The sequence below is a fragment of the Homarus americanus genome, unplaced genomic scaffold (assembly GCF_018991925.1).
Source record: "Homarus americanus isolate GMGI-L3 unplaced genomic scaffold, GMGI_Hamer_2.0 scaffold18703, whole genome shotgun sequence".
Lineage (NCBI taxonomy): Eukaryota > Metazoa > Arthropoda > Malacostraca > Decapoda > Nephropidae > Homarus > Homarus americanus.
In genome coordinates, this window is record NW_024749779.1 from 3609069 (window position 1) to 3633474 (window position 24406).

Below are 24406 nucleotides of genomic sequence, written 5' to 3' on the forward strand. Positions count from 1 at the left end.
GCGAAGGAGGACTTGCTGAGTATTGTGTGGGGAAGGAGGACTTGGTGTTGTGTAGATGTGGGGAAAGACTTGTAGTATTATGGGAGTGGGGAAGGGACTTGTGGGGTGTGTGGGGTGATGGAAGGACTGTGGTGTTGATGTGGGGAGTGGGGGAAGGATTGGTGAGAAACTATTCTGTGAGGGATGGACTTGTGGTATGTGCTGTTGAGCGTGGAGGAGGACTTGTGGTATTGTCAGCCAGGGGGTGAGGAAGGACTTGGTATTATTGGGGTGAGGCGACTTAGTTTATGTAGGAGTCAGGGGACTTGTAGTATTATCTTGAATGAGGGAGGACTTTGTATGTGTAGAGTGAAGGACTGGTATGTTGTGTGGTGAGGGATGGACTTGGTATGTTGACCAATGGGGTGAGGATGGACTTGTGGTTCAGTGTGGGGATGGGGATGGACTTGTATGTGTGCAGAGAGTGGAAGGACATTATTGTTAGGGTGAGATGGACTTGGTGCATGTTGTGTATGGTGAGGGATGGAGCTTTGTGTGGGGTGAGGGGATGAACTGGCGGTGTGTGTGGGGTGAGATGGACTTGGTATGTTGTGTATGAGTGAGGGATGAACTTTGGTGGTGGGTGCTTTGGTGTGTGTGGGGTGAGATGGTGGGGATAGACTTTTGTGTGGGGGTGAGGGGACAGACTTTGTGTTATTGGGGAATTGGGGGTGGACGGTATGTTGTGTATGGTGGGGATGAGCTTTGTGTGGTGGGGACGGAACTTGTAGTATTGTGTGGTGAGATGGACTTGATGTTGTGTATGGTGGGGATGAACTTTGTGTGGGGTGAGGATGAACTTGTAGTGTGTGTGGGGAGTGGGGGCGGACTTGGTATGTTGTGTGGGTGTGAGAGAATTTCGTAGCAAATGCTCAATCTCATTCACCAGAGTGAAATAAAACACAAGTGTTTTATCTTTGGTGGGGAATTGTATAAGAGCTATGAATATATTTGATTGAGAAACGGTTTGCTTCTTCATGATGGGTTAGCATTGTGTAGGGAGTGAGGGAAGGACTTGGCAGTGTGTAGGGTGGGGAAGGACTTGTAGTGTGTTTATGAGTGGAAGGAAGGACTTATGGTTTGTGTGTAGGAGTGGGAAGGACTTGTGGTTTGTGTAGGATGAGGAAGGACTTGTGTGTGTGTAGGAGTGAGGAAGGACTTGTAGTGTTGTGTAGGAGTGAGGGAAGGACTCGTAGTGTGTGTAGGAACATAAGAACATAAGAAATTAGGGTCTGCAATAGGCCGGTTGGCCTGTGCATGGCAGCTCCTGTTGAGTTACTACCATGAGTCTATCCAGCCTCCTTTGAAACTTTCCAGAGTTCAGCACTTACTACAAAGTTACATTCCCTTGTCCACCACCCTATTTGTAAACATTTCCTTCTAACTCCTCTAAACCTAAACTTATCAACTGATTCCGTTGTTCAGGTCTCCCGGATATAAGAACTTTATGATTCCTTTCACCCATGCTCTTAATCTCTAGGGTGCAAGTTCGTTTCTTAAGGTTCAATCAGGACAACGTGGTATAGGGTAAGTGAAGGACTTGTAGTATTGTGGAGGGTGGGGAAGGACTTGTAGTATTGTGGAGGCGTGGGGAAGGACTTGGAGTATTGTGTGGGAGTGAGAATAACTTGGTATGTGGGGGTGAGAGGACTTGTAGTATTGTGTAGGAGTTAGGGATGGACTTGTAGTATTGTATAGGAGTTAGGGATGGACTAGTAGTAAATTCTTGATAGGGTGCTGGCATAACAGTATGAAGAAAGAGAGATTTTAATACTTGTCGCCAATATACAAAAAAAAATATTTGATAATAAAATTTTTATTTCTAAGTGTTAGAAATACTCAGGAGGATGAGGACCATAACGGTGTACGGATGACAGGCAACATCAAGATGGACAGAAGAACGATCAAGAGTAAAGGATGAACATTCTCTAAATCTTAATCTACCAAACATGACAGGAAGTTGTATTGTATATATGTAAGGTGTTGGTTAAATACGTCATAAATAAAACAGATTATAAAGTAGGAGTGAAAGCACATGCAGTGTGGAGAGTGAGGAAGGTTATGCAGTGTTGTGTGGGAGTGAGGGAAGGACTTCTAATGTGTGTAGGATTGGGGATGGACTTGCAGTGTTATGTAAGTGGGGAAGGACTTATAGTGTTGTGTAGGTGGGGATGGACTTCTAGTGTGTGGGATTGAGGATGGACTTGCAGTGTTATGTAGAAGTGAGGAAGGACTTATAGTGTGTGTAGGGGTGAGGGATGGACTTGCAGTGCTATGTAGAGAATGGGGAGGACTTCAGTGTGTGTAGGATTGAGAGATGGACTTGCAGTGTTATTTAGGAAGTGGGGAAGGACTTCTAGTGTTGTGTGGGGATTGGGGATGGACTTGCAGTGTTATGTAGATGTGGGGGAAGGACTTCCTGAGTGTGTGCAGGAATTTAGTGAAGGACTTTGGGTGGTTGGTAGAAATGAGGGAAGGACTTCTGTATGTGGGGTGTGGGGAAGGACATGCGGTGTGTGTAGGGAATGAAAAAGACATGAAGTGATGGGAAGGACGTGCAGGGGTTGTGTGGAAGTAGAAAGCACTTCTACTATTGTGTGAGGAGTGAGGAAGGACTTGCAGTGTTGTGAATAAGTGAAGGAAGGACTTCTAGTATTGTGTAGGAGTGAGGGGAAGGACGTGCAGTGTTGTGTGTTGAAGAAGTACTTGCAGGGGTTGTGTAGGGTGGGGAAGGACTTCTAGTATTGTGTAGAGTGAAGAAAGGTTTTGTAGTGTGTGGAGGGTGGGGAAGGACTTGCAATATTTTTTAGGAGTGGGGAAGGGCTTCTAGTATTGTGTGGGAGGAACTGGGAGAAGGACCTGCAGTGTTGTGGGGAGGAAAGAAGGACTTGCAGGATTGCGCAGAGGAGTGAGGGAAGGACTTGCAGGGTTGTGTGGGAGTGGGGGAGGACTTGCAGGGTTGTGTAGGAGTGGGGAAGTACTTGTAGTAATGTGTGGGACTGAGGGAAAGACTTGCAGGGTTGTGTAGGAGTTAAGGAAAGACTAGCAGGTTTGCGTAGGGTGAGGGAAGGACTTGCAGTGTATAGGAGTGAGAAAGGACTTTCAGGGTTGTGTAGGAGTGAGAATGTGGGGTTGTGTAGGGTGGGGAAGGACCTGCAGGGTTGTGTAGGAGTTAAGGAAGGACTTGCAGGGTTGTGTAGGGTGGGGGAAGGATTTGTATTGTGTGTATAGTGAGGGGAAGGACTTGTCGTGTGGTGTAGGGTGGGGGAAGAACTTGTGTGTTGTGTATGAGTGAGGGAAGGACTTGTGGTTTATGTAGGGTGAGGAAGGACTTGCAGGGTTGTGTAGGAGTGGGGAAGGACTTACAAATTGTGAAGGAGTGATTGAAGGACTTGCAGTGTGGTGTAGGAGTGGGGGCAAGGACTTGTAGTGTTCTGTAGGGTGGGAAGGACGTGTTGTGTGGTGCAGGGCAGGGGAAGGACTTATAGTGTTGTGTGTGAGTGGGGAAGGACTTGTAGTGTGGTGTAGGGTGAGGGAAGGACGTGATGTTGTGTGGGTGTGAAAGAAGTACTTGTAGTGTGGTGTAGGGGTGGGGAAGGATTTGTAGTGTTGTGTGTGTGGGTGGGGAAGTACTTGCAGTGTTGTGTATGAGTGATTGAAGGACTTGCAGTGTGGTGTAGGAGTGAGGAAGGACTTGTAGTGTTGTGTAGGAGTGGGGAAGGTGTGTGTAGAGACAGGGAAGGACTTATAGTGTTGTGTGTGAGTGAGGAAGGACTTGGTGTGGTTTAGGGTGAGGGAAGGACTTGTAGTGCAGTGTGGTGGGGAAGGACTTGTAGTGTGGTGTAGAGGTGAGGGAAGGATTTGTATAGGAGTTGACCATAAAGACTTGTGGCGTTGCAGAAGCATAACTTCTAATACACTTGTATTTATGGATTTGTATCTAGACAGTCAGAAGTATTTTGTTAACAATTATTTTGGACTTTAGTTTCATCATTTGCAAAACAAAATATTTTATCTTCCTGGCAGTGAAATACAAGATGTTTGTTTATGATTTTACTGTAAAATTAAGTAAATTAATACAGCTTTACAAGTAACAATGACCATTTCCGGTGGGCAAAACTTTGAAATTGTAAAAATAAATGATTGTATTTTTTGTAAATGTTCTGAGGCAGTTTGTCCTCCTAGGGTTATGTGAGGCCCAAGGGCTTATATGCCGCCGCCACGGACTGTTTGGCTAATGAGGGCTGTATGATGATCATAGGTGGTTGTATAATGGATTTAAGGACTTTGTAAGGTTGTCAGGGGTAGTCTGATCCAACCAGGAGCTGTTTGTGGCTACATTGAATATCAACTGAGATGTGTGAGGCTCTTGAGACTACTGTGCTGTGGGGGTTAATTAGTGCTCCTAATGTGTGCATAAAAATAGGTCAGTGTACCCGACATGACAGGAAGTTGTATTGCGTATAATATTTACTGTTGGTTCGACAAGTCTTTATAAATGTTAATATAGTTCATAACGGTTGTATTGAAAGTTTATCTACTGATTACTGTAGGACTGAGGAAGGACATGCAGTATTGTGTAGTGGGGAAGGACTTCAGTGTGTAGGAATGGGGAAGGACTTGTAGTGTTCTGTAGGACCTTGGGAAGGACATGTAGTGACGTTCGTAAATGAGGGAAGGATTTGCTGACCTGGTGAGGAGGACTTGCCTAGGAGTGAGAGGACTTGGGGGAGGACAGCCTAATGAGTGGGAGGAGGTTGCAGTGTTTTAGGGTGGGGAAGGACATGAAATGTTGTGTAGGATAAGGGAAGGACTTGCTGTGTGGGTGGTGGGATGCAATGTGTTGTGTTGGATTGAGGAAAGACTTGCTGTGTTTTGTAGGAGTGAAGGAAGAAATATACAGCGTTGTGTAGTATGAGAGAAGGACTCATTGTAATGGATAGGAGTTTGAGAAGGATCACTGTGATGTAGGGGTGAGAAGGACTCACTGTGAGGTGAAGGTGTTAGGGAAGGACTCGCTGTGATGTGTGGGAGAGAGAGGGAAGGACTCGCTGTGATGTGTGGGAGTAAGGGAAGGACTCACTGTGATGTGTAGGGGTGAGGAAGGACTCACTGTGATGTGTGGAGTGTGGGGAAGGACTCACTGAGGTGTGGGGATGAGAAAGGACTCACTGTGAGGGTGTAGGGTGGTAGGAGGACTCGTTGTGATGTGTAGGGAGAGGAAGGACTCGCTGTGATGTAGGAGTGAGGAAAGGACTAGCTGTGATGTGTAGGAGTAAGGAAGGACTCACTTTGATGTGTGAGGTGAGGGAAGGGCTCCCTGTGAGGTGTAGGGTGAGGAAGGACTCACGGAGGTGTAGGAGTGAGGAAGGACTCCTGTGAGGTGTAGGGGTGAGGGAAGGACTCACTAAGAGATGTAGGAGTGAGGGAAGGACCGACTGTGAGATGTAAAGTGAAGGGCTTCTCTCACCAATGAGGCAGACTACTGGTGATGTCATTGTGTTCCTGTGACGTCCTGTGGAATGCCTAAGGTGACTCATAAAAACTGAAATGCAGAGAATTGTGACATAATGTTACAAGCAAGTTGTAATGATTTAATAAGAACTGAAAGCGCCATCATCTTGTCTGACCGCATTGACTTCAATCTTTTATTATATGAATTTGGTGGAACAATTTTAATTAATTTCTCAAATCAAGATGTATTTAAACGACTTTCTTGTGTTGCTTTTGATTTTTTTGTGGTGTTTAGAGTAACGCGTTACATTCTTCTTGGAATATATCTGCGTTTAATTTAATTTTTGGCCGATTCAGATGTTTCATTAGTCTGCTCCTCTGTTTATTTCTTTCTCTGTAACCAATGTGGAACTCCCCGTAATTTGTTTTTATGTTTATTGATTTATATTTATCTATTCACTCAGATTCTCTTCCTCACCTGATGAACTCGTGTTCTTGCTGTTCATAGAAACTTCACGCGGTGTAAGAACAAACTAACAAGATAACTGTCAAGCTTGTTCAGTAAGTAAGGAATCTCGGCAATCGTGTGTTGCTCTATAAGTCTATAGTATCAGACCAACTGATGTGTTTCTTAGAGTAAATTTTCTGTTTTAGACTTAACACTGTCGCAAGGGACTGAGAGTTACATGGTATCCTTTATCTGATATCTAGAAATACAAAGAAATAAAATATAATGTTTATAAAAGTCAGGAAGATGCTAATATAGGCTTGTGAGAAACATAAGGAGAATTGTCTCTCAGAAGAATGTAGAGGAAATCCTCCATCAGTTCACTTTCATCCTTTAGTTTCTACTCTATAATCACGTGGTACAGTTGCCTCCACATGAACGTACTACGACCTGGGAGCATTTGGGGACTCGGGTATGAGAAGTGGCATCGCAGCGCAGTAGACATGGACGTGAATCCGTGGAATACCTTGTTTGATGGCTACACACCGCTGTTGCATAACACATATTACAGAGTTCGTTTATATTTTTACATCCTTTATTGTTTGTATCTTATCACAAACAGGGTAATTTCACTGACTCCCATGCATTCAGTCCTGACTAAGGCACTGAGTCGTCACACCTCGTACTCCCAAGCTGAGGGGCGGGTACCCATACCATAGCTATGGCACTACGTTCATCTGGAGACAACTGTACATAATTCTTACTAACCTTAACGAATTTTTTTAAGGAGAACAAACAATACAAAAAGGAAATTTATTTATTTAACAAAGAACAATAAATTATTACAACTAAGAAGACATTTGAGAGTGAGGAACCCGCAACCAGCATAAGGCTCACGTGAACCATACCAAGAAATGAACACACAACTCACAAAAGTAAACAAAAACTACCTTATCGTTGTATTTCTCATGTACCTTGTTTGCTTATTATTAGTGTAACAATTATATCTCTGAGCTGATCGTATCAGTTTATGGACAGTAAGAACATAATAAAAATTGTGTTAAAAGATCATCTCAGGATGAAGAGTCGGGTCATACTTGAAGGATTGCTAGTATTGGGCTGTAAATTCACTTAGAACATCGAGGACATTGAACCCAGAGTGTTTTGTGTAAAGATCCAAAATGGAATACAGTCGTCCAAGGTCGTATTAGGTCGTGCCACGTCACGTTTCAGTAGTTTGGGTTTAATTTCTGATCCTTTGTGTTAGTGCATTGATGGATGATAATAAACTCCCTTAGTAGGTCAATATGATATATAGTCAGTCATGATAACACAGCGTTGGTCGGGAGGTCATACAGTCAGTCATAATACTGTCGGTCAGAATAGTAAATGAGTGGTCAAAAGAGAACACAGTCAGTCAAAATGATTTATGAAATCAATCAAAAAAATTTACAGACGGTCACTGTAGCATACAGGCACTCTAAATAGTATATAATCGGTCAGAATAGCGTAAAGTTGTCCAAAATTATATATCGTCGGTCAAAATAACATATAGTTGATACAACGCTTTAGTTAGTCGAGATTAAGTTGGTTGATATATACATGTGAAAGGAGATAGCAATTTATACATTAGCAGCCATAGGATATTTATAGGCAGTCAAGATATCATATACTGTAGACTCTCAATGGAGATATAGGTCGTCAGGGTGTATCTTATAGGCAATCAAAGTATAATCACATATGGCAGTCAGAAGATGTATAGTCTCAAGGTACTGCACATCATTACCGGCGGTCAAAGCAGGAAATATTGAACACAGGAGACAACAAACAACTGAATTTGATGCACATTCGGTTAAGTTAAACAACTGGATAAGATAACATTTGGCGAGTCAAGGAACTGTAGTTTCAATCTGGCATGATAGACAATCGTATTAATCAGGGTTTCGACAGCCAGATTAACTACTATCGATCAAGTTGGTACTGGTCATGGTAGCGTTTATTCTATCTTGGTCACGTCTAGGTCGTTTAATATGGCGTGTAATCTGTCAAGAAAGCGTTGATTTAGAGAGTCTGCAGGGTAGAGTTCTTCAAGTTAGTCATGGTAGTATTTAATCGGTTCACTTAGCAGTCTTTGCGCATTGAAAACTCAGAGGTCAGTCAGAAGTAAGGGAAGTGGGGGAGTTATCGGTCAAATTAGCGTCTAGATAGTAAAGACAGTATTTAATCTGTCATTGGTAAATTAACCGGACAAAGTGGAGACAATTCGGTGTTAATGGCGTCTAGTTGAAAGAAATCCATAATATTTTGAGAGACAGCTCAAAGACTATAACATGTAGTTTCTATAGAAGTATGGAATCTCTTAAGACAATATGTAATAGACTAAGATTCTGAGAAGTTGTCCGAAATAACATGTTGTCTTTCGGGATGTTAAGGAATTGGTTATGTTAACATGATACACAGAACTATATCATGCACGTTATAAAGACAAGAACATGTTAGTTGAGGAGTGTAGGACTGTTGAGTTTTTCTTATGACAATAAGGATCTAAAGAAGATTTTTGGTCAACAGAGAATTGTGATATTGGTCACTTGGTAATAATCTAAAAAAATAAACATAAATTAAACTAAACATATAAATATATTCAAATAAATACATGCTAAATATTAATACCATTTATTCACTGTTTTGACGAGAAGTGACTAAGTTGTGTTACTGGCGCGAACAAGTCGTTACGCCTTTACTGGCCATAAGTCAACATCTAATACAACAGCTGTCTGCATCCTCTTGGCAGACTGCGGAAAACAACATTGATTTTGTTATAAACTGAAATTAATGATCTATTAATTACTAAATAACAGTGACGCAAAGTTAACCAGAACTACAGATTAGTGTGCTTTATAAACAGCTACCAAAGTTGAATTTAATTATAATATCCCCCATTTCTTTTGATCACTTTAACATTATTGATATACCTCACATTAACGTGATATTTTCTTTTAATCTACTCTATCACGGCCCTTTTTGTGTATTTAGGTACATTATAACTGAATGAATTTCTATGTAGTTATATGTTAAATTTCGAAAACATATTTTAACTTTTCAAACGGTCGACATCACAATAAGGGCATGTTGTACGAAGCATCATCGCCTTCTATAAACTTTGCGCAGGACGAGTGTACAGTCAAGGCAGTGGAGAGAGCCGCTGGCGTGTGTGGAGGTTTACCTGGTCGTCGCCCCATACATTCTGGACCAAGGAGGTGGGACACTCGGAGAATAGCAACGCGCAGTCCTCCAAGGCGGCACCAGCATCTTGCGCCTCCTTGTATTCCTCCAGGCCACTGATTGATGGACTGGAGAGTAAAGAGAAGAGAGCTTCATTAACGTGCGTATTGTTCGGTAAGGTCAGTTAAACTTCAAGCAAAAAATCACATGGTTAAGAGATTTTGGGAGAAGTTAACACTGCACGATTGAGATACTTGATTGAATGAAGTTATATGCTAACTGCTCCCCTAAAACACTAATGAAGGAGCAAATACTTCACTCACTTATTGTATATTATAGGGGCCACTCACCTCATTAATTACTGGAACTACTCACCTGATTTATACTGGAGCCTCTCACCTAATACGTCATACAAGATACTCACCTGATATACTGGACGAGGGAAGCTATGATAGGCATCCTGGAGGCGGCTCTCTGTAGCTCACACACGGTGCGTCTCCGACAGGCCACTTCCTCCACATCCATCAAGGCGAACGCCGACTCCACTGGGTCGATGCTGATACAACAAACGATAGATTAAGAATAATTTCACCCAAAACTTTGAAATCTGCGACTGTACAATTTATCCTAAAAAATAATTTTTGTGGAATGCATAGATAAGTCCCGCTACTCTGGCCTAAACTCTTCATTTGTCATAAATTTCATTACATGCATAGAACTGAGGCTGCTTTTCCTTGAATTTTATTCCAAAAGTCTCTGTTTTTATTGCATAAATTTCTATAATATAAAGTATAATAAAAAATCTGTAGGTGATCTATATACTGTATGTCACTCACTGCAAGAGTTCCTTGTAAACCTGAATCTTAAAGAAAAGGCTGATTTGCTTCGTTGCTTTCTGTTAAACAAATATATAGATAACATAGTTTATTGTGATTTGTTATTTTAAGTTAAACACGAAAATAATGCAGAAATGTGACCTCAAAAGAAAAAAATAGGTATACACAAAATAGATATAAAATTTGAATAAAAAACTGACATATCCTTTACTTGGTGAATCACTAAGAACATCACAGCATAATGTATCTGATCTGCTGACTCGTGCTCTTCTTGACTGGCAGCTTTGAGACACAGCTACTACACGATTTTTATGTGACCCGAAACAGCATGACAACTACATGTATTTATTTTTGTGAATCTATTAGTTACATATTTCAAATTATTTAATATATTGATGAAAGACGTTTATATTGGCAACTCATTTTCTTTTTTTACTGAACGTTCACCACTGGCGTCACACACTGCAAATGGTATGAGCTGTATTATATCATCTCTCTATAAGTTGTATTTGTGAGCCAGATAGAAATGGTCTTGCTACTAGTATTAGTGTACACCGGTTATCTGACACACATCACTTTCTATACCGCTATACCCTGCAGTGTACAATATAATTTTTGTTTTAAGAAATTGACATGCCTCTATGATTTTGGTGTCTGAATGTTACTTTATCTGGTTGTCACTCGAAGGATTTAAATGACTACATCTTTGATACTAATCCACAAATGAAAAGACACGTATGGAGAGTCAGTATGGGGAAAAAGTTACTCACCTCTTGAGAACTTCTGTATAATGGATGACTCACCTGTTGAGAACCCGTGTAAGTAAGGACTCTCTTTTCCCTAAGGAACGTTGACTGCTCTGATAGCCGATGGAGGCGTAAGAGCTGGGTTGGTCATAGTAGGCAACGTATGGCTCACTGTAGGAAGCCTCCTCGGAATCTTCCTCCGGGTAGAGTCCAGATTTGAGGGCTAGGCCGAGTTCCCGGAACAGGAAGATTACTCCTATCACTACTGCGACTGTAACGATTCCCTGGATGGCGAACACGGAGAGCATATCTGTGCAGGGGGGGGGAAGTATCTCAGCTAAATGATGGCAGCACTCACCTGTTCATCACGCGCTGTAGGATACCCAAGTCATCACCGGACTGGGCCGCCGACAGCATCGCCCATAAGTCCCAGAAGGCTTCGACCCACGAACGCAGGGGCGAAGAGAACGACGATGAGGAAGAGCAGCAAGGATGAGCAGCCAATAGGTTACTAACTGCCCCAGAAACACGCCAAGGCCGCCTGCCGGTGGACCTGCGTCAGCACACTGCCTACGACCATTTCATCTAATGTCTCTCACTTTGCGATATTTGTTTATATATATACATATATATATATATATATATATATATATATATATATATATATATATATATATATATATATATATATAGAGTTTTCCATCCACGCCTTTCATTTATTGCTCACATTACATATTGCTACTGTCCACCAAATTCTACATTATTACTGTCCGCAGCTGTTAGCAGATATTTTGCACCTCTAACTGGTGTTAATATGGTATTAACTACATGTACAGCCTCCTGGTACTTAAACTGTACAGTTACTATCTAACACTGTTCATTGTCTGCCACTGTCTATACCTACTGCTCAACACATTCGGTAGTTACTGTCGACAAATTTCACATTAACTGCCACCATTACATCAACTTACAGCCACCATTACGTGAAGATACTTTCCACATTACATACAGCCCACCAGACGGGCAGAAACAAGAGACAAGCAATGCGATAGGCAGACAGATAGATGGAGAGAGAGAGAGACAGAAACAGTGAGACGATTGTAGGATCAGGATAGAGAACAAATATGTAGAGAAAATTAAATATGAGAAAAAGGACAAGCATCAAAATATTAAACCGAGATGGTGAGCCTGTGTATAGTTGTTGTGGTTATGAGGTGTTGGTGAAGTGTTGGTCATGAGGTGTTGTGGAGGTGCGTGTTGGTCATGGTGTTGTGTGGAAGTGTGTTGTGGTCATGAGGAGTGTTTGTGGAGTGTGTTGTGGTCATGAGGTGTTGTGTGGAAGTGTGTTGTGGTCATGAGAGTGTTGTGGAAGGTGTGTGTTGGTCATGAGGTGTTGTGGAGGTGTGTGTTGTGGTCATGAAAGTGTTGTGGAGGTGCGTGTTGGTCATGAGTGTTAATGGGAGGTGTGTGTTGGTCATGAGGTGTTGTGGGGTGTGTGTGTTGGTCATGAGGTGTGTTGTGGAGGTGTGTTGTGGTCATGGCAGGTGTTGTGGAGGTGTGTTGTGGTCATGAGTGTTGTGGAGTGTGTTGTGGTCATGTGAGGTGTTGTGTGGGTGTGTGTGTTGGTCATGAGGTGTTGTGAAGTGTGTTGGTCACTTGGTGTTGTGGAGGTGCGTGTTGGTCATGAGGTATTTGAGGTGTGTGTTGGTCTTGGTGTTGTGGGGGTGTGTGTTGGGTCATGAAGTGTTGTGGAGGTGTGTTGTGGTCATGGTGTTGTGGGTGTGTTGTGGTCATGAGTGTTGTGGAGTGTGTTGTGGTCATGCGGTGTTGTGGGGTGTGTGTGATAATGGGGTGTTGTGGAGGTGTGTGTGGTCATGAGGTGTTGGGAGTGTGTTGTGGTCATGAGGTGTTGTGTGGAGGTGTGTGGTCATGAGGTGTGTGGAAGTGTGTGTTGGTCATGAGGTGTTGTGGGGTGTGTTGTGGTCATGAGGTGTTGTGGAGGTGTGTTGTGGTCTGTGAGGGTGTTGTGGAGGTGTGTGTTGGTTATGGGAGTGTTGTGGAGGTGTGTGTTGGTCATGAGGTGTTGTGTGGAGGTGTGTTGTGGTCATGAGGTGTTGTGGAGTGTGTTGTGGTCAGGTGTTGTGGAGTGTGTTGTGGTCATGGGGTGTTGTGGAGTGTTGTGGTCATGGGGTGTTGTGGAAGTGTGTTGTGGTCATGAGGTGTTGTGGGTATGTTGTGGTCTGTGGTGTTGTGGAGGTGTGTTGTGGTCATGAGGTGTGTTGTGGAGGTGTGTGGTCATGCCCGGTGTTGTGGAGTGTGCGTGTGAGGTGTTGTGGAGGTGTGTTGTTGTGGAGTCCTTAAGTGTTGAGGGTGTGTGGTCATGCGGTGTTGTGGGGTGTGTTGTTGTGGTCATGTGAGGTGTTGTGGGGTGTGTTGGGTATGAGGTGTTGTGGAGGTGTGTTGTGATCTCACTTGAGAGTGTTGAGGTGTGTTGTGGTCCTTCAAGGGTTGAGGTGGCATGTTGTGGTCATGAGGTGTTGTGTGGAGTGTGTTGTGATCATGGTGTTGTGGGGTGTTTGTGGTCATGAGGTGTTGTGGAGGTGTGTAATTTGGTCATGAGGTGTTGTGGAGGTGTGTTGGTCTGTGAGGTGTTGTGGAGGTGTGTTGTAGTCATGGTGTTGGGGGTATGTGTTGGTCATGGAGTGTTGTGGAGTGTGTTGTGGTCATGAGGTGTTGTGGAGGTGTGTTGTGTGGTCATGAGGTGTTGTGAGTGTGTGTTGTGGTCATGAGTGTTGTGGAGGTGTGTTGTGGTCATGAGGTGTTGTGGAGGTGTGTGTTGGTCATGGGGTGTTGTGGGTGTGTTGTGGTCATGGGGGTGTTGTGGAAGTGTTGTGGTCATGAGGTGTTCAATAGTGTGTGTTGAGGTCATGAGGTGTTGTGGAGGTGTGTGTTGGTCATGGTGTTGTGGGGGTGCGTGTTGGTCCATGAGGTGTTGTGGGTGTGTGTTGTGGTCATGAGGTGTTGTTGACAGGTGTTGTGGTCATGAGGTGTTGTGGAGGTGTGTTGTGGTCATGAGGTGTTGAGGAGGTGTGTTGTTCATGGGGTGTGGCAGAGAGTGTATTATTGTGGGGTGTGTTGTGGTCATGAGGGTGTTGTGGAGGTGTGTGTTGGTCATGAGGTGTGGCGTGTGTTGTGGTCATGAGGTGTTTGTGGGGAGGTGTTGTGGTCTCGCAGGTGTTGTGGAGAGGTGTGTTAGCTAGTGTAGTGTTGTGGTGTGAGGTGTGGGGAGGTGAGTGTGGTCATGAGGTGTTGTGGGGTGTGTTGTGGTCAGGAGGTGTTGGCGGGTGTGTTATGGTCATGAGGTGTTGTGGGTGTGTGTTGGTCATGGTGTTGTGGAGGTGTGTTGTGGTGTGAGTGGTGTGGGGTGTGTTGTGGTCATGAGGTGTTGTGGAGGTGTGTGTTGGTCATGAGGTGTTGTGGAGGTGTGTGTTGGTCTGGGGTGTTGTGGAGGTGTGTTGGTCATGAGGTGTTGTGGGTGTGTGTTGGTCATGAGGTGTTGTGGAGTGTGTTGGCCCAGGTGTGAGGTGTGTTGTGGGTGTGTTGTGGTCATGAATGTTGTGGAGGTGTGTTGTGGTCATGAGGTGTTGTGGGGAGGTGCGTGTTGGTCATGAGGTGTTGTGGGGGTATGTTGTGGTCATGAGGTGTGTTGTGGGGTGTGTTGTGGTCATGAGGTGTTGTGGGTGTGTTGTGGTCATGAGGTGTTGTGGAGGTGTGTTGTGGTCATGGTGTTGTGGGAGTGCGTGTTGGTCTTGGAGTGTTGTGGAGTGTGTTGTGGTCATGGTGTGTTGTGGGGTGTGTGTTGGTCATGAGGGTGTTGTGGAGTGTGTTGTGGTCATGAGTGTTGTGGAAGTGTATTTGTGGTCATGAGGTGTTGTGGAGGTGTACGTGTTGGTCATAGTGTTGTGGGTGTGTTGTGGTCGCAAGGTGTTGTGGAAGTGTGTTGTGGTCTTAAGTGTGTGGGGTGCGTGTTGGTCATGAGGTGTTGTGGAGTGCGTGTGTTGGTCTCATGAGGTGTTGTGGAGGTGTGTTGTGGTCATGAGGTGTTGTGGAGGTGTGTATTGGTCATGAGAGTGTTGTGGAGGTGTGTTGTGGTCATGAGGTGTTGTGGGTGTTGTTGGTCATGGTGTTGTGGAGGTGTGTTGTGGTCATGAGGTGTTGTGGAGGTGTGTGTTGTGGTCATGGTGTTGTGGTCATGAGGTGTTGTGGAGGTGCGTGTTGGTTATGAGGTGTTGTGGAGGTGTGTGTTGGTCATGAGGTGTTGTGGAGGTGTGTTGGTCATGAGGTGTTGTGGGGGTGTGTGTTGGTCAGGTGTTGTGGAGGTGTGTGTTGGTCATGAGGTGTTGTGTGTGTGTTGGTCATGAGGTGTTGTGGAGGTGTGTTGTGGTCATGAGGTGTTGTGGAGGTGTGTTGTGGTCATGGTGTTGTGGTGTGTTGTGGTCATGTGTTGTGGAGGTGTGTGTGTGAGTGTGTGTGTGTGTGTTGTGTGGTCATGAGGTGTTGTGGAGGTGTGTTGTGGTCATGAGGTGTTGTGGAGGTGTGTTGTGGTCATGAGGTGTTGTGGAGGTGTGTGTTGGTCATGAGGTGTTGTGGAGGTGTGTTGTGGTCATGAGGTGTTGTGGAGGTGTGTTGTGGTCATGAGGTGTTGTGGAGGTGTGTTGTGGTCATGAGGTGTTGTGGAGGTGTGTTGTGGTCATGAGGTGTTGTGGAGGTGTGTGTTGGTCATGAAGTATTGTGGAGCTGTGTCATTGTCATGTGGCAGTGTCATGTATCAGTGACATGTGCTAGTAAGTAAGTGTTAATGTCATGCGTCAGACTCAATCGGGTGTCATTGTTATTATCAGTTTTGTGTGTCAGTGTCATGTGCCAGTGTCATGTGTCAAGGCTATGTATCAGGGCAAATAACATGTGTTCACCATATCTACCACGTTAACTTGATAATTGTCTTAGTAACACGACAAACACTCGTAATAATGTATAATTTGAAATCGAACTTGTCGACCCTTCCTCCGCGGTTTATTCGTGATTAAACATAACTACAATAGAGGAACAAAAATATATCAAGTCACCGAAAGTTTAATACATTCGTTACTGTTCTTACCTTTAATGCCATCATCTAGGAAGATCTTTTCCGTCGCCACTTGGAGCAGATCGAAGGGATTAGGTTCATTTAAATCGGTGGTGAAAGCGGAGGCAACAGTCAACAGGTAGATCGCCACCAGCAGCGTCGGTAGTACCCAAGTCATCGTGTACTAGCAGGAGATGTAGTCTGTGTGAGAGAGCATGAGAACAATGTGAGGGATGGTAAAATGAATGAAATATGAGGAACCTACTTACTGTGACGATGTAAGGGGGAGAGGGATTCATCTCACTCCCATCCTCCCCCTTGAGAGGAAACAACGATAACAAGATCAAAGAAACAAATTTTGGTATCGTGAGAAAGATTGTAACAAGAATATTTGACTTAAAAGTTTCTTCATTGAAAAAAAAGATTGACTTAAACACTATTTTCTTAAGAATCGTATTTTTTGTTTTTGTTTTTGTCTTCTATAGGATAAAATACATTTAATATGGGCATGAAAAACAAAATAAGCGTAATTAGAGTGACGTCTAAACAATATCATCAATTAAAACTCTGATCTGAGCAGCTATTGACTATAGTACTGTGACTAAACAAATGTAACAAACGGAGGCAGGACCAGAGCTGGTGGTGACGACTTCACTCAGTCGACTGTACACATCAGTGCAAGATGGAACTGCTGAATTATTTATGTCTCAAAATCCACAAGTGGTGAGAAAGGAAAAGCTAAAAAGACTAATACATAATGTCAAACATAGATTCGACGTTTACGAAGCCTGTGGTTGGGAGGTGGGGCTCAGTCAAGTCACGCGACTTAAAGAATTGTGACCTACTTCAGTATCTAAAGCTGCTGCTGCTGCTGCTGCCTTGGGTCACACACACACACACACACACACACACACACACACACACACACACACACACACACTCACACACACGTGACATACTTCCGTGGAGGCCTTCAATATCAGGTTTCTTGGACAGTGTATGGGAGGAGGCGAGGCAGGATTGAGGTCATCCAGGCTATTCCGTCTTTCACCTCACTGAGGATATAGAAGTAAAGGTCGGGTAGGGGGGGTGGAAGTGAGTGTGGGGGAGGGAAGGGAGAGGTCGGGGTTAAGTAGGAGGAGGGGGAGGTTAGAGTATTATGTGGGGCGAGGAGGGTGAGAGCTCAGGGGGGTAAGGACGTGAGGGTATTGTAGGGAAGGTGAGAGTATAGGTGGAAAGGAGCCAGAGTCGATTGTGAAGGTTGGACGTGAGAGTGTAAGATGGAAGCATGAGGGTTCAATGACAACTTTGGTTTGAAGGCAAAAATTTTCGATATCATAATTCAAAACTTCTGTATCAACTTGGAAAATATACACTCACGTACACATGGCTTCACACTTAGGTATACAGTATCGTTCACAAACTTAAAACACTAAAACTAACATATGAAAACACACATACACACACACACACACACGCGCACACGCACACACACACACACACACATACACAGAGGATTAAGTTAACATATGAAATGAGTCATAGCATCACCATACTGCTTTCTATGTTATACAGTACACATGAAATTTATATATGGTGTCCGAAAACTGACGAGTCCTTTCTTCAGTGAAAGTTATCTTCTTTATAAGGCCGGTGACAGTTCTATTTTTTTTTTCTAGAACTTGTAGTGTTAAGGCATTATAACTAAAATTAATTCCTGTTCATTGACCGTCACCAAAACTGCCTTACAAAATTTCGAGAGGATTGTACATTTTCAAACGCGAGAACAAACACAAGCATATAAAACAGAGTCGCCATTTACATTCTTGGACCGAGTAACATTTACCAGTATTAGTATAGCATTAAGTTTATATTGTAGTAGGTAGTAGGCAGCTACCAAACAGGGAGGTACTACCGCCTGAGAATATATTGGAAGCATAATGTGTTGTCTAATGGTAGACCCTTCTGCTATATGGCATCACGAAAATTGTGACCAAGTCCCAGGTTTCTAATCTGACTTTCTGCCTCATTTACACACAATTGCAGGGTCTCAATTGTTTCTCTTACTTGACAACACAACATACATATAGAATTTCTCACTATTGATTTTTTTTGTATTTCTTTATCGTTCTTTATTATTAATATTATTACAGTGTTATTATTATTATTATATTTTACTTTTATTATAAATTTTATTTATGATGAATAATTATTACATTTTCGCCCCCCAGGCCCCGATGTGGGCCAGTTACCTGTGCCCGGGTGGGCTAATCCCCGAAAAAAAATAATTCCTGGGACACTGCTGACTACTGAGTAATTACCATCACCACGGCACCATAAAATATCGAGGAAGTTAAATCCAGATAATCAGTACAAGGTAGTGCAGATTGTTATCCTGCTGATATCCTGTATAAACTAATTGGGTTTTATATGCCGTTTTGTACGTCTTCATATAGTCCCGAACATCATTACACAAGTAAAAATAAATAAATACATTGGGCAAGTTTCTGTAGTAGTACAGTCTTCTATACTCTGCCATCTATCAGTACTACAACTGTTGGTAAACACAAGAAATCCTGATACTTCTTGAAGTACTTAGTATGAGATTACTAGACCAGTAAAAACTTAGCAGGTATCCATCATGCTCACCTTGATTGAAGGGAATTACGATTCACTGACAACTGCTTTCGTGCCACCACCACCAGGCGAGACGTTACTCCTTCAGGTGTGCGCGCGGGAGTGTGGTGGTCGACCGAGGAGGATATCCTAAACTTCTGGTAGGCGGTCGCCCAGACGTTTGTTCGTGTGACGTAGCAACCACACTCGACAAGGAGAAACTGCCTTACGTAATCAAAATACCACTTAGAAGCCTATATATATATATTTTTTGTGTGTGTTTCTGTGTTTATAAATAAGGTCGTATTTTTTCCGGTGATGCTTAAATTATGTCTTATGACCAATACATGACTGATGTAATTGTATATCTGGTGACTCGCTGCACCTGACACCACTCGGGAGCACTGAACCCATTCCGACCAGCGTCATTGATGGCGGGATGCCCAGCACAGCCATACTATTACAGTAAAGCATTACCAAGTTAAGAAATACATATAAAGAATACCGAAGGTTTACTTTGACAAACTAATTCACCGAAATAATAATACTTCCCAAATACGTTCAACTAATGGTGGTGACAGTTGTCGCCTGCTGGAGATGGTTGGCGCCAAGGACGTCATGTGCCCCGGTCAGGAAGTGTCCTAGTTTCTCCCTCAACTTCTGTTAGTTTCGGATGCGGAGGAACGCACAACGTAAACCTCCTATACACCCTAGTGATGAACTACACGTCTCAGTGTTATTCATTAGACAGAAATATGTTAAAATTTTCCTTCACTTTCTTAGACTTACTTTCCGGTACCACTGGGAGAAAACTGACAAGCTGAGAAACACAATAACATGACGTTTTACCGTATCCTCGTCTCATCAGGTGTACGTTGAACATAGGGTGTAGTGAGTGTATGAAGCTGTGTCAATAGCGAGTGTGGCTTGTTAATATGTGGGAATACTTTAAGGCTATGTATTATGTTTATAGGTCTACAGTATATTGCATCTAAAAGAGAGAGCAGGTGATTGTGGGGCACATTTAAATCACAATGGCACAAGACGTAAATTTAATACAGTTGTTCGTGGAAGACGTAGTGAAATCAGTATACAGTGTGTGTGTGTGTGTTGCATAATAATTTGTGACAGCCAGCAAAATTTTCAATTTGAAATAAGTCGCCGTAAGCAAGAAGTTCTAAATTGGAAACGCTGAAAACAACTGCGACAAAACTACCCAATAGTGTGTTTTACTATTAAACTCATCGAATCACCAGCGGAATTAAACAAGCAGAAACTTTCTTTCAGACAGACGAGGAAGAGATTACGTGAGAGGACGCCTAGGAGTGGGTAGGATGGGAGACGGTGGGAGGGATCGAGGTTACCATTTGTAGGCTGGGCAGGTTCCACACTGACCTAGAATTACAATACCAGGATACAGGCATAACAGTACATCCTGCTGAGGTTATAGGCTCCGGGGATGTGACATAGTGATACAGTAATGATACTCTCAAGTTAGCATGACCATTGCGTGGTTAATGAGATTGTTATGTGTTGAATTGTCCTTGACTTTTGTCCTAGTAACCTCATCGAAATATTGAGAGCCTTTTTAGACGACACAATTCATCTGTTTATGGTAAAACGTGGCAGGTCTCTAATAATATCAAGTGCCAGGCCTGTCTGTAAAAGGATGGATATTTGGTCAGGCTAGAGACGAGGTATTGGTGACGGCTGGGGACCTGTACACACACACACACACACACACACACACGCAGATGATTTTATATTTAAATTGAGTTCAATAAATCCAAAATTATTATGTATCCTTTTTGGAAAACGTGCAACATAGATAAGCAATCAATCAATTAAAGTAACATCCTTATATCTGAGGGTTGGCGACCACAGTCCTCCTCTCTAAACTTTTTCGAGTTGTTTTTACCAATCCTCCAAGGTGTTCCATCTCTCTGGGGACCCATATTTTAATTTCATTCATCCATCCCAGTCTTACCCTGACCCGCCTACCCTCAACTTTGCCCATTAATATTTCTTCTACTATTCCCTCATATTAATTATTATTTATTTTTCCTTCTACTGCAAGAAAATGAATAAGACAAGTACACTTAATTACAACATTGGATACAACTACTGTAATGATAAAACACCTTAACGCTATTTGGGGGACGGGGTTAGGTTAGGTTATTGTTATGGAGGTTAATATGAAGTTAATATAAACTGAGGTGCTGAATTTTCAATTGATCTGAACGTAGTTTGCTTAAGGTCTATAAGTACAACGTAAAAATCAACTATGATCAGAGCAAGGGGAGAGCATACTGTACAGTATACCAAGAGGAGGAGAAACTAAACTGGCCTTATCACTCCCTTTTGTTGCTGGTTTACACAATCCCCCTGGGGCCCTCACGCCAAGTTCATATTTCTCTGTCAGAAATCACCCTTGTCTAAATATGTTGTATACAATATTAGTTTCTTGTTGTCCTTGTTGATAAAATTGTTCAAATGGGGAGCAAATAGGCTGGGTGGATATATATATATATATATATATATATATATATATATATATATATATATATATATATATATATATATATATATATATATATATATATATATATATATATAGTAAATCACTGTATGATCTAGGTATATGCTGATAACCACAAGGAAAGAAGAAACACGAATATAATTATATATATAGTCTGTACTCACCCCTGAAGATGTGAATTACACGAAAGCGCTTGGGAATAACGAATCTGACGCATGTGCAGTGGTCAAGAGGATGTTTTGGATTAGGGGAGCAGATAGACCGTGATACTGATACCATGGTAAAATTAATTGGCATCTTGCTACCCGTGACATAACTTATACGGTCCTTTTGTATTACGAACATAGTACATTAGATCTATTTACACTGCTTCTGGCATTTATGTCCTAACACCGTAAAGCTTGTATACCATCTGTTACTTTATTTTCAAAAAATAAATCTTGCATTAGATCGCACAATTTGCAATTATTGTTAACACAATATTCGGTCGCCACGCACATTATCCTATGCAAAGTACAGTTACTGAATACGTTATGGCATTTTTTCCTCGTTTTATTCGTACTGTATTTTGTACACAACATTTCACCGCAGTTCACCATTATATAGAGTGAGGAGACACATGCAGAATAACAGCATCACAAGTAAAATGTATCTCTATGTTTTGTTTTTTGCGTAAGTTGAGTTTTCTTCAGTAGTCAAAGACCCATAAAAGTTTAAGTAACCCCTAAAGAGAACTCATTATTTTGTCTTCGTTTCCAAAGAAAATGAGCGTTTGAAATGCTAGACTGCGAAATATTTTAAAATTGTATACGGTACAATAAGTTTTTCTCACTTCCGTATAATTTACCTTATTTACCTAATGGCCACCTACTAGAGGTGGCCATGCCGAGGGAAGGAGACCAGTGGCCTGTATAGGATTCCTCCGTTGTTCTTGATAATTTGGCCATGGGTTATTTTGAAGCTCACAGTGGGCCAATAGAATACAACTAGTGGACCAAATACAAGGGCCATTGACCCACTATTATATACATGTTAAAAAAAAGTCCCTAGGTGATATAGTTCTGGAATCATCTTGTCGCTTTGTGTTGTATCTTTTCTAGGGATGCTAAGTCTTTCTGGAGGTAGTGTTTGCAGGCATGTATACGGTAATCCAGGCTGGGACGTACGCGAGACTAATGAAGATGAAGGATCATTTTCCTATCTTTATAAATAACAAAATTCATTTGACTTTTCTCATTGTTGTTCCCACTTGCTTACGCTGTCTTCAGTGGCTGAGCTATCACACCGTCCCGATACTTCTCAATTAAATATATAAAAATCACAAGAGTATACAGAGAGAGATTACATTGTTACCATAAGTCCAATGGAAAAGAAATTCATCATAATTTTAACAGTGGCTTTATGGTTAGTTAAGGTAAATTTTTTAGTTGATTTCTCATATTCGCTCCTTATTTTGTGGACGAAGGAGTTGTTTGAGTGGAGTTTTAAATGGTTTATTCCTGGAGGAGAGTGACACAACTAACGTGTGATTTTGTACCTACTTTTGCGATGTATTTAATGGGTGTTCATGGCTTCTTCTTAGTCAATATATCAACGAAATAAACAAGACTATGCACCATTATATATTAATAGTAACACAACCTGCTTGAGAACATTGTCAAAACAGCCTAAAATTAAAATCGTTTCTTGTAAAAAAAAAAAAAAAGATTCATTAATGAGGTCGAGATGTGTTTTCCCCCCTGTGTCAAGTACCCGAGGCTGGGAAGATATAAGTGTTATTGATAAAACTATTACGTATTACTAAGAACCAAAGCCTCTTCCACTACAAGGTGCCCCATAGCGTCACCGTCACCACTGTTACGTCATCCAATAAATTAAACACTACAGTACACTATTTACCATCTACCTTACGAGTTAAAGACGTGGTGCGGCAAGTGACGATTATACATTATTCACGATGTTTCTAGTGAAGTAAGAAAGTGAAATGAGGTCAGTTAAGTGAACGTGGAACGCTCCAATGATGAGGTCAGGTCATGAGAACGTGGAGGTTTGGTTGGGTCGTGGGAACGGGTGGGAGGGGGAGTGAAACCGATGGATGAAGGTCAAGGGGAACGAGCATTAAACCCCCAAGTCTGGCCTAGAGTGATAGGTCGGTCACTGTGGCTAACTATACTAACCATCCATCAACTCACTTGGACCTGTTTACTGGGGTGACAATGATGATTTTGCAGAAGAATTTTGTAATATCGTAAAACCACATAAGTAAATCTATTGGAACAGTTACATTCCAACGAAACCTTTATTAATGGCAGAGTTATACATATTAAAACAAAATACTTATTTACCTTGTTTTTGCATCATTTACTTATGTTCTTCCCTATAGCGCCTTGTATACACTGACTTCGTACGTAAACATAAGCTATCCAGTATATGTTGATTACGCTATTATTTGTGTCTACGTGAAAATGGTCAATTAGTGAGCCTTGCTATTAAAGATTCTTATAATGTTACTCTACAAAATAGTTCAAATTGCATATCCACAAAGGTGAATAAATTATTATGAATCGCCCTGTGTTCTAATGGCTGAATAGGTAGAGGAGCTTTACAACATTGTAAAGCGAATATGAACAAGTGTATCATAGTTTGAAGAAGATGGATAGTGATAATAAATGATAAATAATGATAACTGAAAGAAGTGAAGAAGTATGAAATTAGGTTGGGAGAAGAAAAATTTGAGAGGATCCGATGTTTTCATTCCTTGCTTAATATTTCCTGTAGGAATGAGGAAGAAAAGCTAAAATACCGAGAAAAAATGAAAAAAAAAATGATAGGCAATAGAACTCTAATGGGTAATCATATACATTTACAGGTGTTGATAAAGTGTGCAGGAGGCCAGGGTTCAGTTCACTCTGATACAAGGGAGTGAAACATGGCGGTGTGATGGAAAATTGTCAGGGAGAATACAAAAAGATATAGATGGATTTCTTTGAAGCCTGCATGAAAACTACAAAGGGTAATGAGTAAATAATGAATAGGCATACATGGAGGATTGGATGACAGAAATTAAAGATTAGATTACTTAGTGTTTAAGTAACAGTGTACAGTACATAGGATTAGTTGAAAGGAGAAGAGGAAGACACAGAGCAATGTGGAAAGAGAAAATGGTATCATTTATGTAAGAGGCTTGGTAATGTTGAGTGCAATGGCAGGAATTATTACAGAAGACGTAATGTGCCTATATAATCTTGCTGGAGAACGAGAGCTGGTATGATGAACACAGATAAATGCAGCAGATAGAAAGATAGATAGATGATAGATGGATAAAAGCACAACGAGTTCAAGTTCAGTATTTGACCTGCTTACTGTTGCGTACTTACATAC

The 24406-nt window shown here is 42.0% G+C and overlaps 1 protein-coding gene across 1 annotated transcript; it reads right to left on the minus strand.

Moving 5' to 3' along the window:
* Nucleotides 1–8014: 8014 nt before the first annotated feature.
* LOC121853903 lies at nucleotides 8015–18639 on the minus strand. The gene is made up of 5 exons (XM_042348295.1): nucleotides 18520–18639; nucleotides 15904–16071; nucleotides 10803–11055; nucleotides 9588–9719; nucleotides 8015–9291 (listed from the first exon to the last, which is right to left on the minus strand). The coding sequence occupies exons 2-5, from the start codon at nucleotides 16046–16048 to the stop codon at nucleotides 9123–9125; spliced, it is 699 nt and encodes a 232-aa protein (XP_042204229.1). The 5' UTR covers nucleotides 16049–16071; nucleotides 18520–18639; the 3' UTR covers nucleotides 8015–9122.
* Between the last annotated feature and the right edge of the window lie 5767 nt (nucleotides 18640–24406).